This window comes from Pungitius pungitius, chromosome 1 (assembly GCF_949316345.1).
Source record: "Pungitius pungitius chromosome 1, fPunPun2.1, whole genome shotgun sequence".
Classification (NCBI taxonomy): Eukaryota; Metazoa; Chordata; class Actinopteri; order Perciformes; family Gasterosteidae; genus Pungitius; species Pungitius pungitius.
Genome location: NC_084900.1, coordinates 24543868 through 24559733, shown reverse-complemented (window position 1 = coordinate 24559733; position 15866 = coordinate 24543868). Strand labels below are relative to the sequence as shown.

General features: G+C 42.1%; 1 protein-coding gene across 6 annotated transcripts in view; it reads left to right on the top strand.

Moving 5' to 3' along the window:
• spen (spen family transcriptional repressor) overlaps nucleotides 1-2003 on the top strand; it is a 28875-nt gene extending 26872 nt beyond the window's left edge. For all 6 annotated transcript variants that reach the window (XM_062563490.1, XM_037481174.2, XM_062563483.1 and 3 more), the window contains one exon: nucleotides 47-2003. In XM_062563490.1, coding sequence (XP_062419474.1) covers nucleotides 47-178 — 132 coding nt within the window. In that variant the 3' untranslated portion in view covers nucleotides 179-2003. The remainder of the gene's footprint in view (nucleotides 1-46) is intronic.
• The last annotated feature ends 13863 nt before the right edge of the window (nucleotides 2004-15866 follow it).

The window sequence follows — 15866 nt, the reverse complement described above, 5'->3', positions numbered from 1 at the left end:
AAAAGTCCTGAAGGTCATGTCTCATCGTGTTGTTTCTGATTCGCAGCCGGCTTATGTGGTGCAGATTTTCCCGCCGTGTGAATTTTCGGAGAGCCACCTTTCGCGCCTAGCCCCGGACCTTCTCAACAGCATCTCCAGCATTTCCCCTCACCTCATGATCGTCATTGCCTCTGTATAATTACCTTCATCTTTCCTGAGCAAAGACAACACCAGCCCTCGAACTGTCCAGTTTGATGAGCTGGAATTGCTTCATATTTATTTATTTTGAGTTGTTTGGTATGCACTCACCAATCCTCCACCAAGTCCTTAAGTCCCCTCAATTACATTGAATTCCAAAAACTATACCTCTACAGAGGAGGAACTGAAGGATCAAACAGGATTTTTGATGATCATTTTTGATTTATCATGTCATTTTTGCCAATTTTGGAGGTGTTGTGCAGCCTTTCCTTATTCATAGCACATGTAAAGCTATGGATTGAGGCCTTCCTATCGGATATTTTTTACCTTCATAAAAGTGATTGTGATAGTTTTTTTAAAGAGAAACAAATGGGAAGTCATTGCACTACGTTGAGGAAATAAATTGTGAACTCTGTACAGACTTGATTATAAAATGATAAATATTATGAAATGACTTTTGTGATTAGCCCTGCTTGTGCAAGATGAAAGAAAATCATGGCTGGTCATGGATTATTTCAGCTTGATCAATCACACTGCTTTTTCACTCCTTCACCATCAGCCAAGTTTTACAACATTTCCGGACACGAATCTCCATCCCGAAGTGTTCCCTACCCCAGGAACTCGAAAGAGTTGTACAGCTACACTTAATGCCTCAACAGGAGACTACATAAAGTATTTTTCTTTTTTCTTTAAGTCTAAGGGTATTGTGGACAAATGCAAAATTGTAAATATTATAAATATTTAAAGACTGAAGGATTGTGGAAAGACCAAGTGAATTATTTTACAAAACTCATCAAATTTTGTTTTTCTTTTCTTTGTATTTTCTTCCCTCTGGGCAGCGGCAAGAAGAGGAATGGTGAGAAGGATCTGTACATGATTCACTATGAATATTCAAGAAAAAATATTTTTTTAAATTGATTCTGTGCCAGAAAAGTCTTTTGCAAACAATCTACACACGCAATGTAAACAAAATTTGATCAGAACCTATTTTCATATGTGACTTTGTATTTTGCCACTCAGAGGGCAAACTTGATTCCTTTTTCTTGGTATTGTTCATCACCCCAACTCTGTTACTACAGTGCTTTTACATTCTGAAGTCGTATCCTCATTTTGAAGGAACCATTGTACTGTCTGGGTTACTTTTCTGTTGGGATTCCTGTTGTCCTTCTCCCCATTAGGGTCCTTTACTGCCCCCTCCTGTCTGAAAATCACCCAGTCACATATAAGGGACTGCATCCTGAGGTCATAAAGGCCATGACTTCATAACAGATGTGCTATAGCATGCTTTATTTCAAATCTTAAAGAGTAAACAGAAATCGTAAGAAAAGAATGTATCTTAAACTTGACATCATGCCGCTATTGGATGTGTTGATCATCTGTTTCCATCCCTCTCCTTAACTGTGTTGAGCCGAGCTGTAAATACTAATGTCCTTAATCTGTGCTCTTGTGTATTTTTCCCTTCATAATTGTATGTCTTAAGGGTCACTTTGTTTGTTTTGTGGTACAAAGCAAAGCAGTCTGAGAGGGACAGGAGCTGAGATGTGTGAAACCGATGCTGAAAGTAAAATCGAGCTTGTCAGTTTTGTGTTGTAAATATTTCTATGACTGCGAGCGGAATACTCTTATGGTTATGTTGAAGGCACTTATAATGTTTCATAAACAAATGAGAAGAAAAAAAAATACTTAAAACGGTGATTAGTATGAAAACTGTCTTTTGATCTTAATTTTGAGTGTATTTGCTGTTCCTCCATGAGGACATTTTAAACTGTAAAATAAATGGTTGTTTAACTTACTTGCAAAGATCATTAAATGGTCTGTCACTCTTGGTTTGTGGTTTTGTGATTTGCTTTCAGAAACTGAAGTTATTTTGAAGCACTGTTGGGAAAGAAATATTCATCCAGAATCTGGTTTGGGTTTTAAACAAAGCACACTTGAATCATAGTCATCTATGATCTGCAAACTAATCCGTTTATTGTCTGGAAGCCACAAGTTTTGCAACAGTTTAAATAAAACCACATCATTCTTCATCAGTGCTGCAGTCCATTCAGCAGTCAGAAGATGTCAGTATTTGCCTAACTTCATTGCTGCAACACAAAAGTCAATTGTCGTTTGAATTCACCTAAAATAACTAATATAGTAATATGATTGTCTTTGGTAGACTTGTAGGAGTTTTTGCAGCGAGTAAGACTTTAGGTTTAACTGTTCTCTACTACTGTGGAAGTTTTGAAGGACTTTTTTTATGGCTAAATATTTCTGCCTTTGTCAGTGAGTATTCTACTTTAGGTGTTAGAGTTTGCTGTCTCGTTGCGCGTAATGCATTCACTCTTTACTCTTATTTTAAAATATTACATCTACATGGTAGAGTAACTAGTGTGCAGAAGAATGTAATTTCAGCCCTGTTAAACATTTATAAAATATCAAAACTTAAACTAGGGTTAGGGTTAAAACCATGGTTTGAACATGAAGGTTTCCAAGGTCCAAGGGAACTAGCCGACAGCTTCCTCAGTGTAAGCTCTTTGGGCATTTAGTGGTGATTGGAATTATATTTGGAAACATTTTGGGGGGTCAGGGCTGCAGGATCTTTCACTATTTGTGTTCCTTACAATGCCTGTGAGAGACCAACTAACCGTATTTAATTCAAAGTAAACTTCTCAACAATAGTTATCAGAAGTTCTTTTCGGTACAAAACAACTGCATGTAACGAATTATGGACCTCTATTTTCTATCTTCATTCCAGAAGGCGGATCCAATTGGTCAGGACTTCCCATAAAAAAGGATGACACAGGAATGCCAGCTGCAAAAGCATAAGATGGTCATTGAGCCACCAAAGGAGGGTAAAGTGAGCCATAACCGGGCTTTTTCTCATTTTCGCTCTCATGTTGTTATTATGCGCACACTGGAAAATAAAGGAGTATGAAGAAGAGGTGAGGCATAAGTCATTTATAGCCCGGGCAGGCCAACACTTGGAATTTTAAATGACGCCCTGTTTGCATCGTGTGAAGAAGTATCTCAGGTTGGGACAGCGAAGACTTGTGAATTTCCAGATGATTTCCTGCACGTTGTTACTTCTTCAAAAATTACAGGCTCTGCCTTTGAGCAATGAAGCAAAATCGAGGGGGAACCCTTAAAGTAGACCTCTGAGCGGTTCTCCTCTTCAGTTCTTTACCACAAGACGACATCTTGAAAGTCCAATTTTAGCAACAAAATGTAAAAAATGTTGAAAATCCAGCGGTTGCATTTCCAGACCCTGATAAGTGCTTGTTTTCTTGTTTGTGCAATTTTGCCATTGAGCTCCATGCATTCCATTCCATGGTGTTTGGACTGGATGTCCTTAAATAGAGCAAATAATAAACCTGGTAAAAGAGATAATTTGAATAAAACTATACTGCTTACTTTGATCCCATTGCTGCAGAGTGTTGGAATGTGGCCTCGAGACAGTCATGGCGAACACTGGAAAGACCCTGTAGACCAGAATGTGCACACGCATGCTTCTGAGGAGGCATTTACCAGTTATCAATCCATTTATGACTAAGCTCACAGAAAGGGTGCCTGAGAGTAACAGGAAGCATTTTAAAAATTAACTCCTGCTTCACAGATGGATGCCACGCTGCTTTTCTCTCAACCTTAACTTTGATAACCAGAGGAAACAGTGATGTCACCATTAAAAACGTTCCCAAGGAGCAGCAGCGTTCTTCTCTGCAAAGTTGTAAGCTCTAAACCTGACGTGGTAACTTCTTGAAATATTTTGGATCAACTGAGCCGACAGCAGCAGGGAAAACTTACAGAGGTGTTGTCATTTGTTCCAGCTTATTAGACATTTGGAAACATTTTGAATCGTGTGAACTCTTTTGCGGACACTCCCTCCTTCGTGTGCCACTGTTTCTTTCTGTCACTGTTTCACTTCTTGTATGATCTATTTTACTTCTATACACCGTCGATACTCATTTCATCTTTGTGCCTTCTACTTTCCAAAAAGTTAACATAATATTTCTTTGTGCTAATCATTGATGCTTTGACTTGTCTTAAAGGGACAATGTGTCGTGATGCTTAATTTATTCAAAAGACACCTCTTAAGCTGTTAAAAGAGCTGAGGGAATTTAAAATTAAAATTTGCAAAACAGGTTCAACCAATCAGGTAAATTTGAAATATTGTTTATGTTAGAGAGATTAGCCAGTTAACCTAGCTAATTGTTTTTTATTGGTCTGTCAAAAGAAAATGATTTATTTGTTTCATACGGTTCAGATACAAACAATGGATAGAATAACAACTTTGAATTACAAAATGTTTTCTCTCTCTTCAAGGTCCTGTAGGCAATATTGCGAACATTAATGTAGCAGCAAAAGACTATAAGCAACGTAAAGATATTGAGTGAACGTTAGTGCGCGTGCCCCACTGGTACCGCTGTCCCATTCTACTATCTTCTTTAACTGTGGAAAATCTCTCATTAAAAGTTTCTGCTATCAGTTTTTCTGAAATGTAAAAGAGATTAACTATCCCAATTCCAAAAACAATGAATATCTGGCACTGCACCTGCTATTAGAATATGAACCCCTTGTGGGTTTCGTCATGTCAAATTGTTAACCTTCAAAACACTACAGCTCCCATTCACAATTTCAAGCACAGCAATGCAAGGTTCTGTCATTTTTTTGCTGTAATCTCAGCTGTCTATTTTGTTTTCAGTATTTGGTCTTCTATAGCTTGCCACAGCGCTGGGAAGCTAAAGGCATTTACCCCACAACCACCGTGGGCTTGTGGGAAATAATAATTTCTTTTCAGTTATTTCAAAAGGTTAAATGTGACAAATTCTTGCCAAGAACCCAGACATTCTGGTTTCTCTAAAGCTTGCAGGCTTACTGTTTATTAAAGCCTTTAGCAGAAAGCCTGTATATTCCATGAAAATGGAGGTCATCGTCGCATTTTGGGCAAGATTACAGAAACTCCTCAAATGGTCTCTTCCAAAAGAAGGATCTGTTGGGATAATGTGACTGTCTGTAGCCTGAGTGTAAATGCTACAAGAGCGCAAATATAAAGTGTAGGGGAAAACGAATACCTCGATAACATGGCATCTGAGGTGTTACACTCAACCAATGCAATCAGTGTAAACACGAGGCAACGTCATGTAGATTAATACACACTATCAAATCTGGTGATGCTTTAAAAGCGCTCTCAGTAAAATTCCAATTGATTTAGGACTTTTTTTCACACTCCTTAATGTAAGAAATTAAATTTTTCTTCTTGCAAAATAAGTTGTCATGCAACACAAAGGATTTTACCTGCTTCTCCAAGCTGAATATGAACGGTCAGCGTTGGACAAACACTGAATAGAATGAAATGACCTGCAACATCCAGTGACCGATGGGGTCACAGTATACATTAGGTGTGGACAGGCCCCACCCTGGTGACTCAAGCCTCATAATCACAACACCTTCCTCTGAAATCAGCTTTATTTCTCACTTGCTTCCTTTGGTGCTTTTGGATATCGTTAGACGGATACACCGCGTGGATGTGACTCATACAGGTTTTTTATCCGTTCTGCACATTCATACATTGGTTATTTGAATTATTTCAAGTGTGCCAATGGCTTGTATGGGTCTCCTACAGACAGAGTACCTTAATCAATGTTTCCGCTGCTGAAACAGAAACTGGGCGCACCCAAAACATTTGTGTGCACACATAATTATGAGAAGTATTCTAGGTAACAGGGTGAAGGACGTTTGGAATAGAGATGATGTAGGGCTTTCTTCATTGATTTTCATTTTCTCTTGTTTGTTTAAAACGGTCTGTTTCTTTATAGCGATGCCACAGCCTTCCCAGAGCTCAGCTTTTGCGCGTTGCCACCATCGGTGGAGTCGCATTAAACCCGAACAGAACCCCAATGCATCAGTGATGGCTGTTGTTTTTATGGTACACAAAAGCATTTCGAAATACAAAACAAGCACACATTGTAGAGTACAGATGAGTGACGTTAAACTGGAGCCCTACGGTCACCATTACAGTCGGACATTGAGCGTTTCTTGTTCCATTCCCTCCTCCCAGGAGCGGCGGGGTTTGGGGCAGAATCTGGCTCTAGGGAGATGTGAAGTTGATTTGTGGTTCCTACACTTTTTAGGGATAATAAAAGACAGACTTGGTAGTTATCTTCTTTTTTTTCACCCTCCATCTAGTCTGGATTTAACCACCCTCCGCCTCCAGAAACCAATCTGTCAGTCAGAATGAATGATTGTGAGAGACTTCCCATTGTGCCTCGGGTTGCTCGGCCGGCCCAACTGGACACGGCTCACTTGAAGTGGGTGTAGGTTTGAAAGCAGTGTGTGCTTGCGCCTTACTCATTTTTAAAGGTTTCCAGAATGAGGGTGGGGGAGTACAAAGGGGTATTATGCCAGTCAGGATGTGTTGATTGTTCAGCTCGCTCTGCCTGCACGGAGAAAACGATGCGGTTTGGAATTTTCTGGAAAATGCAAAAGGGGGGAATTAAGGAAGAGATAATACACAAAGGAAGGCTCTTAACGGGGACAATCTGGATTCCTCTGCAGCTCTTCTTTCCATCGCCGTTCTATTTGTGCTTGTTGCACAGATAATTGTTCAGTCTCTGCATTGCTCGTTTTTTGGAACCTTACAAGCTCTAAGCTGTTCACGAGAATTTCAGTGCTGCACTCAAACCTCAACCATGTTATGATTTATGGAAATCTGTGGCCTCACCATAGATTTAGGCACCAAAGTCTAGTTTCACTTAGATTTATGTCTTAGGGAAAGACTCTGTGGCCTTTCAAGTTGTAAACTAGAACACTGTGCCTCCGAAAGTAATAATAGTTGAATATATGCATATTTTGAAGGTAGTTTGTAAAGGTTTTTATTGAATATTTTACAGATTTAATTGTGTCCCTTGTGTCCCTTTTTTGAAATCACTTTCATATTCCTGAGCTCGGACAACCACTGATATTCATTTTAATCCACATTTCCTGCCGAGTGTGCAAATCTTTGTCGCTTAAAGTGACCAGTAAAGAGCTGTGTCAAGAAGAAACACTACAACGTGCTTACATTTAATAAAGCAGACAATTTGGTCCGTATTTACGTAATCCTAATAATAAAAGCCGGCACCACAACTTTCAATAGTGCACTGGTTTGTCTTAAAACCATGTATAGATTATTACTCTGTAAGTAGTGCATTTGCAATGAGCACATACTTTGATTGAATAAATATATATAGTCTTCTAAATCAAACACTTCTTGCAATTTAAGGTAAACCTTGAAGTGAAAATCAACCAAAACATTTGTCAACCAGGTATCGACTAAGTTACTCAGAGTAGAGCCAACAAATGCATAATATAGTTAACACGGAACTTAGTGACACTACTGGGACAACTAGAAAAACATCTCTACCCTCAAAGTATCAAAAACGTGGTTTTGGAACGTTTAGCGTTTGGATGCACAAGCTGCATTATGGGAGGAGTTAACCACTGAGCACATCGTTTTTTAACCCTTTTGTTATATTTGACTTCTTAATCTGTGCACATAGCTGTCCCCGCACAGAGGGGAGCAGATCACGCCCGACCCTGCAAATTACATCTGGACCATTTAAAACTGCCTCCACCATGGGAGCTGCCTTAAGGTGCAGTCCCACTGATGGTTAGCAGATGCTGGCTCTACAATAGCTCTCGCCATTGAAAGGTATTATAAAAGTTCCTGTTTTACTCTTGAAATATGATGTAAGTGTCTGTTTTTTCACATGAAGTTAGAGTTAAATACTTTCTACTTAACCGACTTGTGTCTCAGTCGTCATGGGCTCTGCTTTCTTACTCACTTTAGCTCAAATGATGTATTCAGTTCAAAAGAAAACTGTCGGCCCATGAGTGATGCATTGTCCAGAGTACCCAGGACACCTTTTTAGGAATGACATGTTGCTGCTCATATTATCATCTGTCACTCTTCATCGCTTTGATGTCTGAAACTGCAATTCCATTAGGCTCCATTTTATTTGGGTGGTGGAAGAAATCTTACAGATTGATACCTCAAAACCTCATCAGGTGAAACTGAAACTATCCTCCACGGCAACAACTGGGCATGTGAGGAAATAATTCCTTTGTGATATGAGTGGAATCACTTTTTTTTAAGTACCCTTAAACCTATAGAGAAATCAGTAATGCCATAGTCAGTGTTATTAGCCTGGCTGTGTGCCTTTGTGCAGCCCTTTGTGCTCATCAGAGGGAGAATCAAAATGATTTAACTGTCCCCTGAACAATCCTTTGCTGCCACCATGAAGCCATTCCAATTTTTTTAGTCGTTTAATTTGATGGATTTGGTACAGACATACTTTTACATTTCTCACAGACGATACATCTTACTGATTACCTTACCGACCACGAGCAGTGGAACACACTAGCTGACTCAGTGAGATCAGGTTCTGCTGGGGCATGAGCCACGTCTGTTAACTTTGTTAACGGTTTGGTGATTTTAAAGCGGTCGGCGCGGCTGGTCATACCTCGACAGGATCGGGCCCGAGTTACAGAGAGCATCAAAAAAGCACCTTGAATATTGAGCCTTTTTACCAAGATCAGTTTCAGTTCAATTTCCATCCCACGCCCACGTCACCGCCCTCGCAATTGTCAGAGAAAGGTTCACTGTGGTGTTTGGTGTTTGGGGAACGAGGCCCAACAAGCAGCGGCAGGCTCTCGGCATCTCTCAGGCACCCAAATGAAACCAGCCGCCATTCCACAAACAGCTGCGATGCGAAACGGCCCGCTGAACCACGTCCACCAGCCGCCGCCCCCCCCCCCTATCCCCCCCCCGCGTCTCGAGCGCGGCAAAGTAGCAGGCTGCTACACGAGTGCGTCTGACGGCACCGTATACCTGCTCACACATGCATGCACATTAGCAAGCACGCGCGCACGCCCCTGCATTCCCACACTCGACGGGCTGTGGATGCAGCAGCTGCAGGCAAGTGACAGTGCGCTGCAAGGGAAAGCGGGCGCCATGTGTGTTCGTAGCCATTTTGCCATCTGGAAGGTCATTTTAGGTGCATGTTTACGGTTGCAAAAGGTTCAAAGTCGGCAGTTGCATGGCACCACCTTGAAATCTTCTGTGAACAATAAAATGAAGTGCTACCATGTCATATCCTGCCATGTTGGAGCTACCAACACAAACACAACTCTGCTTTTTCTTTTTCATTACAACTATATTTTCATTCTCGTTGGCAAACCAAGATGTGGATATGAATATGAATATTATTATTAGAGGTTTACCACAGGAATTTTGTACTTTTGCAAAGTGGAAACTGAAAAAAGTATTTACCCAATACGACAAAACCCTCCGACCAAGGGTACTATTAGTACTGCTACTACTGGTAGTTCTGCATCTCTACAGTCAGCTGTAGGGATGTATCTCTACAGCTTCTATCTCTGACTGTTTGACTAGGGCAACATATGTTTTTCGCTAAAGTGGGGCTTGCTACGCATTCATGTTCTCATTAATGTAATGGTGAAGAAGCCAACTCTTTTCATTCAATCAAAATAAAACCCCACCTCTCCATATCACACGCTAGAGCCTTTTAATAATAGTCCGTATAGAATAGACTGTTTCCTATATTATTAATATGTAGTGTGCCATAGTAATGTCTGTTTGGAGCCATCATATTAGTGTTGACATGAATCAATGATGACATTTCAAAACAATGTAATTTCACTACTACTTTACTACTTACATACTGCCTTATCGACATCGGATTAATTGGTTTCTAGTTCGATTGGAGGAAATGGAATCCCTTCAAAACGGTTATTGTGAATCATCACAAAGGATCACAATCCTTTCAGAAAATTAAATAAACTAATCGAGCAATTTAACCCTTACTTCCAATTATTGTTTTAACACTAAAAGGAAAAAAAAGGCCAAGAGGTTTCCTTAGTCTGGAGAACTGGGTTCCTCAGATCTCTTTTGCTGAAAAAAAAGCAGGATTGTGTAATTATTCTTGCTTTCAAATGAAACACAACTATGGATGATCCATTGTCAACATAAATTTTTTGTATGTTAGAACTTAAATTTCAACATTTTAAATAGCCTTACTCTTTACCACTGATTTTTTTTGTTTTCCATCAAACGTCGTAGCAATAAATGGAGTAAACCTCAAGTACAATACTTGACTGCTAATCTGATTGTTTGGGCAATACCGTCTGGGCAGTCATATATACACATTCTTTTTACTATAACCATCAATGCCTTCTGTTTCAGTAAGACTTATGTGTTAACAATTATATTTAAACGTCATGCACAAGAAGGAGATTGAGCTCCTAAAATACACATGCAGTCCGGGAGGACACACACGCAGCTGTCCCAGCACTTTCTCTGGGATAACAGCACTTTGTTACTCGGTGTCGGAGTCAGACATGCTTTACATGCCTACCTCTGCAAACCACAAACCACCGCGGGGAGGTGGTCTCCTACCAACACGACAGGTGCTGCTGATATGGCTTCTCTGTTGGTGGGTGGGTGCGGCTCAGAAGCCTCTAAACATATCCAGGGACCAAGCAGCGCTGACAGCTACAACTGCGAGATAATGTGTATACAATAATCAAGAGAGTGTGACCAACAACGGACTGCAGTCTCTTTAGACTTTGGCAGCAGTTGGAGATTAACTGCAGTCACGACAGAGATTTGCGGGATTTACAAAGAGCGTAAATGACGCATTAAGAAATGTGTGAATCATCCTCGACACATCAACTGAAGCGTGTGCGGTTTTATTTTTTATTACCGTTGGCGGCGTCTGTTAAAATGTCCAAAGGGCAGACTGAGACATGCAGGCAGGTTGATATGTTTGTGTGAGCTCAGCCAACGTTGTACTGTGTGAGTCTGGCCACAGTTGACAGTCCTCTGTTTGCTTTTAAATGAAGTTGTTCGGCGTGGGGATCTGACCCAGGAGAATCAACAGTGAACCATGAAAGCCGTTCCGTGTTGTCAATCACCTGTTGCTAATTGCCACTGGCAGGAGGGCGGAGGAACAAGGGGAGCGGAAACTACGCGTATTTATCTTACAGTTGATCTTTAAACTTACCTACCACAGCTTCAACATCTGCGGACATTTTTAGACAAGTTAAGTGCAGATTATACTTAGTCAGCTGGACCGAGAGCAGCAATTTTAGATTTAGTCGGTGGAGGATCCTTGATTTGCCCGACGCAGCTGAGAACACGCTCAAACGGACTGTGTTTCATTGTAAGTAACTGTGTACACAGTAAGAGACGAATATTCACTTGTTACTTGCTTTTTTCCCTAGTTTATTTTCCACTTTGCTGGATTTTTCTGGATTTATTTCTGTGGTGTGACTCTTGAATTCTGTAGATGAAGACTAATCTTAACCATGAACCTGTGCTATGATGTCAACATTGCGGCGTGAGATTGAACTAAAGATTGAAGGCTCTCAAATTACCAGCTAATTTAAAATCCAACCCTCACTTGTGTGAGCTTTGCGTAATGACTGAAAGAATGTTGTATTGGTTACAACCAGAAAAAAATCTGTTCCCTCTATAGAGCGAGGACCTCCGAGGTCCAGAGGGGGCTTTGGAATTTGTCTTCTTTCCGTCAATAGGAACCATTTTAGGTGATCACACTTGGACGAGACCACAACCAGGGATGTCCCCTCTGACCTGGGAACACCTTAAGATTCACTATTTGTGTAACTGCAGGAGGAGGAAGGACATTTGGGTGGATGTGCCTGACTTTCTGACACAGCTGCTCGAATGAGTTTGAATGATATTCAATTTGGGCGGAAGGCCACAACCCCCCCCCCCCCCCCCCCAGAAAGATGTTTTTTTTTGTGTCTATTGTATGGAATGCTAAAATTGATTTAGTCTTTAAATAAGCAACCATAGAAGGACTGGTAAGCATGGCTGTAGACTTTCAGTCCGTTAAAACTACTTGTGATCTCATGTTTGACCAACCGAACAGGGTAGGTTGCCGCCAAAAAAGACGTGAACGTAAAAGCTCATTTTCACACAGTCCTTGTCAAAGCAGCTCTCCATTTCCTCCCTCTTTGCATCCCATCTGATACCAGGGAGCCCAGTAGGGTCATCTGGAACTGAATCAACAGGTGGCATTCAATGGAGGCTCTCCACAGCCTCGGGTCCCTCCTCCTCAGCCCCTCCAGGAATCCACTTTGACTTTATTCTAAGCTCTGCCTTCTTTTGCTCTTTCGTCTGCGCTTCCCCAAACGTCCACAAAGGCCTCTGGGCTGGCAGTTACGCGATATGGAAGGAGGAGAGGAAGGAGGTGCCTGAAGGAGCAGGTCATTCTACTTGGGTGAGCAAACGGGAACATCTGCCACTCCAGTGTGACCTGTATCTCCAATAAAAAAAACACCGGAGGCGTCGTCTGAGATGAGCTTGTTCCAGCTCAGGGCATCGGAATGCTGAGATAATGTTGTGATAAGGTGTTGAATGAACGCTGCGATGCATCTATTCTGCCTTTGCTTCCTGCATCAGGACTTTTGGTTCACATGCAGAACGAAAGAGGAGAGAAGTAAGAGGTGGTTTAATAATGGAAAAATTTCTTTTTGTGTGTGCAGGAGCGAGGTCAAAGGTCAAAGTGCTCTAATAAAGACTCACCATAGTTTCAAGTCCCCACAACAAACTTATTTAAATAAGCTTTTTAAGCTACAACTTTTTGTATGAGGTCTTGACGTTAATATCCAAAAATGTTAATATGTCCTCCAAACTGCTTTTTGTTTCTGTCAGATGAAGTCATTGCCTTCAGAATGTGAGATGCTTTCAAGTATCACCGAACTAAAGTAGTTTAAACATCTGGATCTTACTCATGCTCTCTTTTTAAATCGGTGATATTGCAGATAAAATGTGTGCTTTTACAGCTATTGTCAGTTACACATTTGGAGTCTAAAGCCTTAATCTTTGGCATTGTGTCCTCATGAGCAAAGCTTACTCTGAACAAGTTGACTTTCGCACAAGCCAACATTGCATAAGCATTTTACGCATTATATATATTTGAAAAAGTTTTTTAGTAAATATTTACATACAAATTGCATTAAATAAATCCTATTTCTATTAAACTCAAACCGATGTACTCATCCAGTAAAGAGTAGTAATGTCCTAGCATCCTACAGCTGCATTATGTCACGTGTGGCTCTGGAGGACCTCTGTCAGGTCCAAAAGGAAGCGTCTCCGGGTTCTCCGGCTTCATGTGCTTTAGGGAGATTGATGACTCCAAGTTGCTCGTAGTTGTGGATGTAAAATGTTGTCTGTGTCTGCGTGTCAGTCCTACGATAGCCTGGTGACCTGTGCAGGTTGAACCTTGCCCTCGCGCCAATGTCAGCTGGGATTGGCTCCTTCCTCCCCACGACCCCGACCAGCGTAAACGGTTACAGATAATGGATGGATGTTCTTGAGCAGTCTTTTGCGTCGTTGAAATACAGCATCACCGGAGGACCTGATTATTTTTTTAACAGAGTGAAGGAATCGAATTTCCTACGTGTGTTTGTAGAAGAAAAGCCACGCTAACATTCAAAATTGTGAGAGGGTCCACAGGGTTGTATTGTGACTGACAAAACATATACAGCTATAAAAGACAAACAAATGATGAAAACCCAGTAGAGTATAAGAGGCTCAACTTTGAAAGCACGGGAGATTAATCTCAGACTCAGCTGTCAATAAACGTTTCCAGCAAGGGTCCCTTTAGTCTTTTGAAATACAAATGGCCACACTGCAAGCACACATGGTGGGTTTACATTACAACTCAACACGTAGGGTCACACATGCCCTCGAGCTTCCTCAATACACACACCATGGCCACATTACCACAAACATGCTCATTACTACATACACACATTGGTAAGCATAAGATATACAATGATGTCTCTCTTGTAAGTTGATTTGCAAACAAATCCAGCTGCCGTGTCTGTGGCTTCTAAGTGATGTGAAGTGTCAGCGCTGAGTGGTTTCTGGCTGTTCTACGGCAGCATAAATGGAAATGGAGCGATCGTTATCTGTCCTTAAATAGTGACCTGTCCATGGTGAACGTGGCTTACGCCGGTCATTTGCAATTCCTCCGCATGTACCGCGAACCTGCCTCTTAATCCCCCTCCCCAGCCCGCCCCCCCCACCATCAACCGCACCAGGGAGCAGCACATCTGATATGGCCCATGGAACGACTTTCTCATGCCAGGACCCAAACATAGCTGGATCAACATGTTCTTGTGTTTTTTTGTTTGTGTTTTCCCGGGGAGTGGGAGGGGGGGGGGGGGGCTTATTTGCTGAAGATAGTAGCGCCGGGCTGCAAAGGTGATCAGATTGATGCAACAGCCAATATCCTGTTCTCACATATGGCTGAATGCTGGCCCACACTTGCTGCACTGTGTGTTTTGTGTGTGTGTGTGTGTGTCTGTGGGGGGGGACAATGGCCCTGCTGTTTGCCCCTGCTGCTTACACCTGTGCTCCCTACGTCCCCCCCCTGCCCCCTCCCAAACACGGACACAGATACACATAACCCTAACCTACCCACGATCGCCCCCCCCCCGCACTCAACCACCTCACGCCCCAATCCACTTTAGTTCTCAGATTACATCCTGCATTAGCTTTTAATGCTGCACTACAAAGAACAATGCATGTTCAACAGGCTTACCGGGACAGTTCATGTCCATGTGGTCGCTCAAGCACGTCTTATCGTTCCATATGAAATAGAAATGGAACGAGACCATATCAAAGGTTTCTTCGCCCCCTCATCCCATCGTGACCTCAACCCTTAACTGAGCAGCAGACCTCCCCCTCCACTGCTGCTCATGCGTTAGAGAAGTGAGACGAAGAAGGGAACGTGAGGACGTTTTTTAAAAGGGTTTTAAAAGCTCGCACAGAGCCACGGCGTTCATCTGCGGTCGGAAGGGGCCTTTGTGAAACCAGAGCCCCCCAGAAGGCATGGTGGTGGGAGATGAAGGGGGGGGGGGGGGAAGTGGTCTGGGACACAGCGGAAGCACTCCTCTTTTCCCGCAGTGTCGGCGTCACAGGTGTGCGAACGACAGTGCGTGTTTGTGTCTGAGCGTGAGACCCATGTCCAATCAATCACACACTGTATTGTAATCATCTATTGTGTGGACAATGCTGGTGCTCAGAGGTAAACACCATCCACAATTAATGTGTATGAACTGGGTAGAGCCCTCTGGCTAGAGCTAGAGTTCAGTCATACTGGATTGGATAGGAATGGGGAGGGGGGGTTAAAGCCAGATATAAAGCACAGCATCTCCTTGGCATCTCCGTAGCCGTTGCTCAACATTCAGCCATAGTAACACGGGGCAACAAACACTGAAAGTAAGTTAGATAAAGCTTGAAAGTGAATTCCACTGTGCACCAGTTGCTAGGTAAAGGACTTTTCCTAATTCCCCATAGGCATAGTGGACTCCCCCACTCCCACTCCCACACAGCCTCCTGGGAGTGAAAAACCCGATTAAACTTTGTTTTGTTTATACCTTGACCACTGTCTATCTGCAGGGTTGGCGGGGTTCAACATTTTTGGGATATTTCACATAAATTATGACGGGCTATCAGTAGGCCATCTGTACTGTGCTCATGGTTGCTATTATGCTCATGTGAATACATCTCTCCCCGCTTGTCACAATGATTCTAACTCTGTATATGCGGATGCTCAGAACAAAAGGGGGCGTCAAATAAAGCAGCTCCCGCTCCTTTTCTCTCCTATTCAACA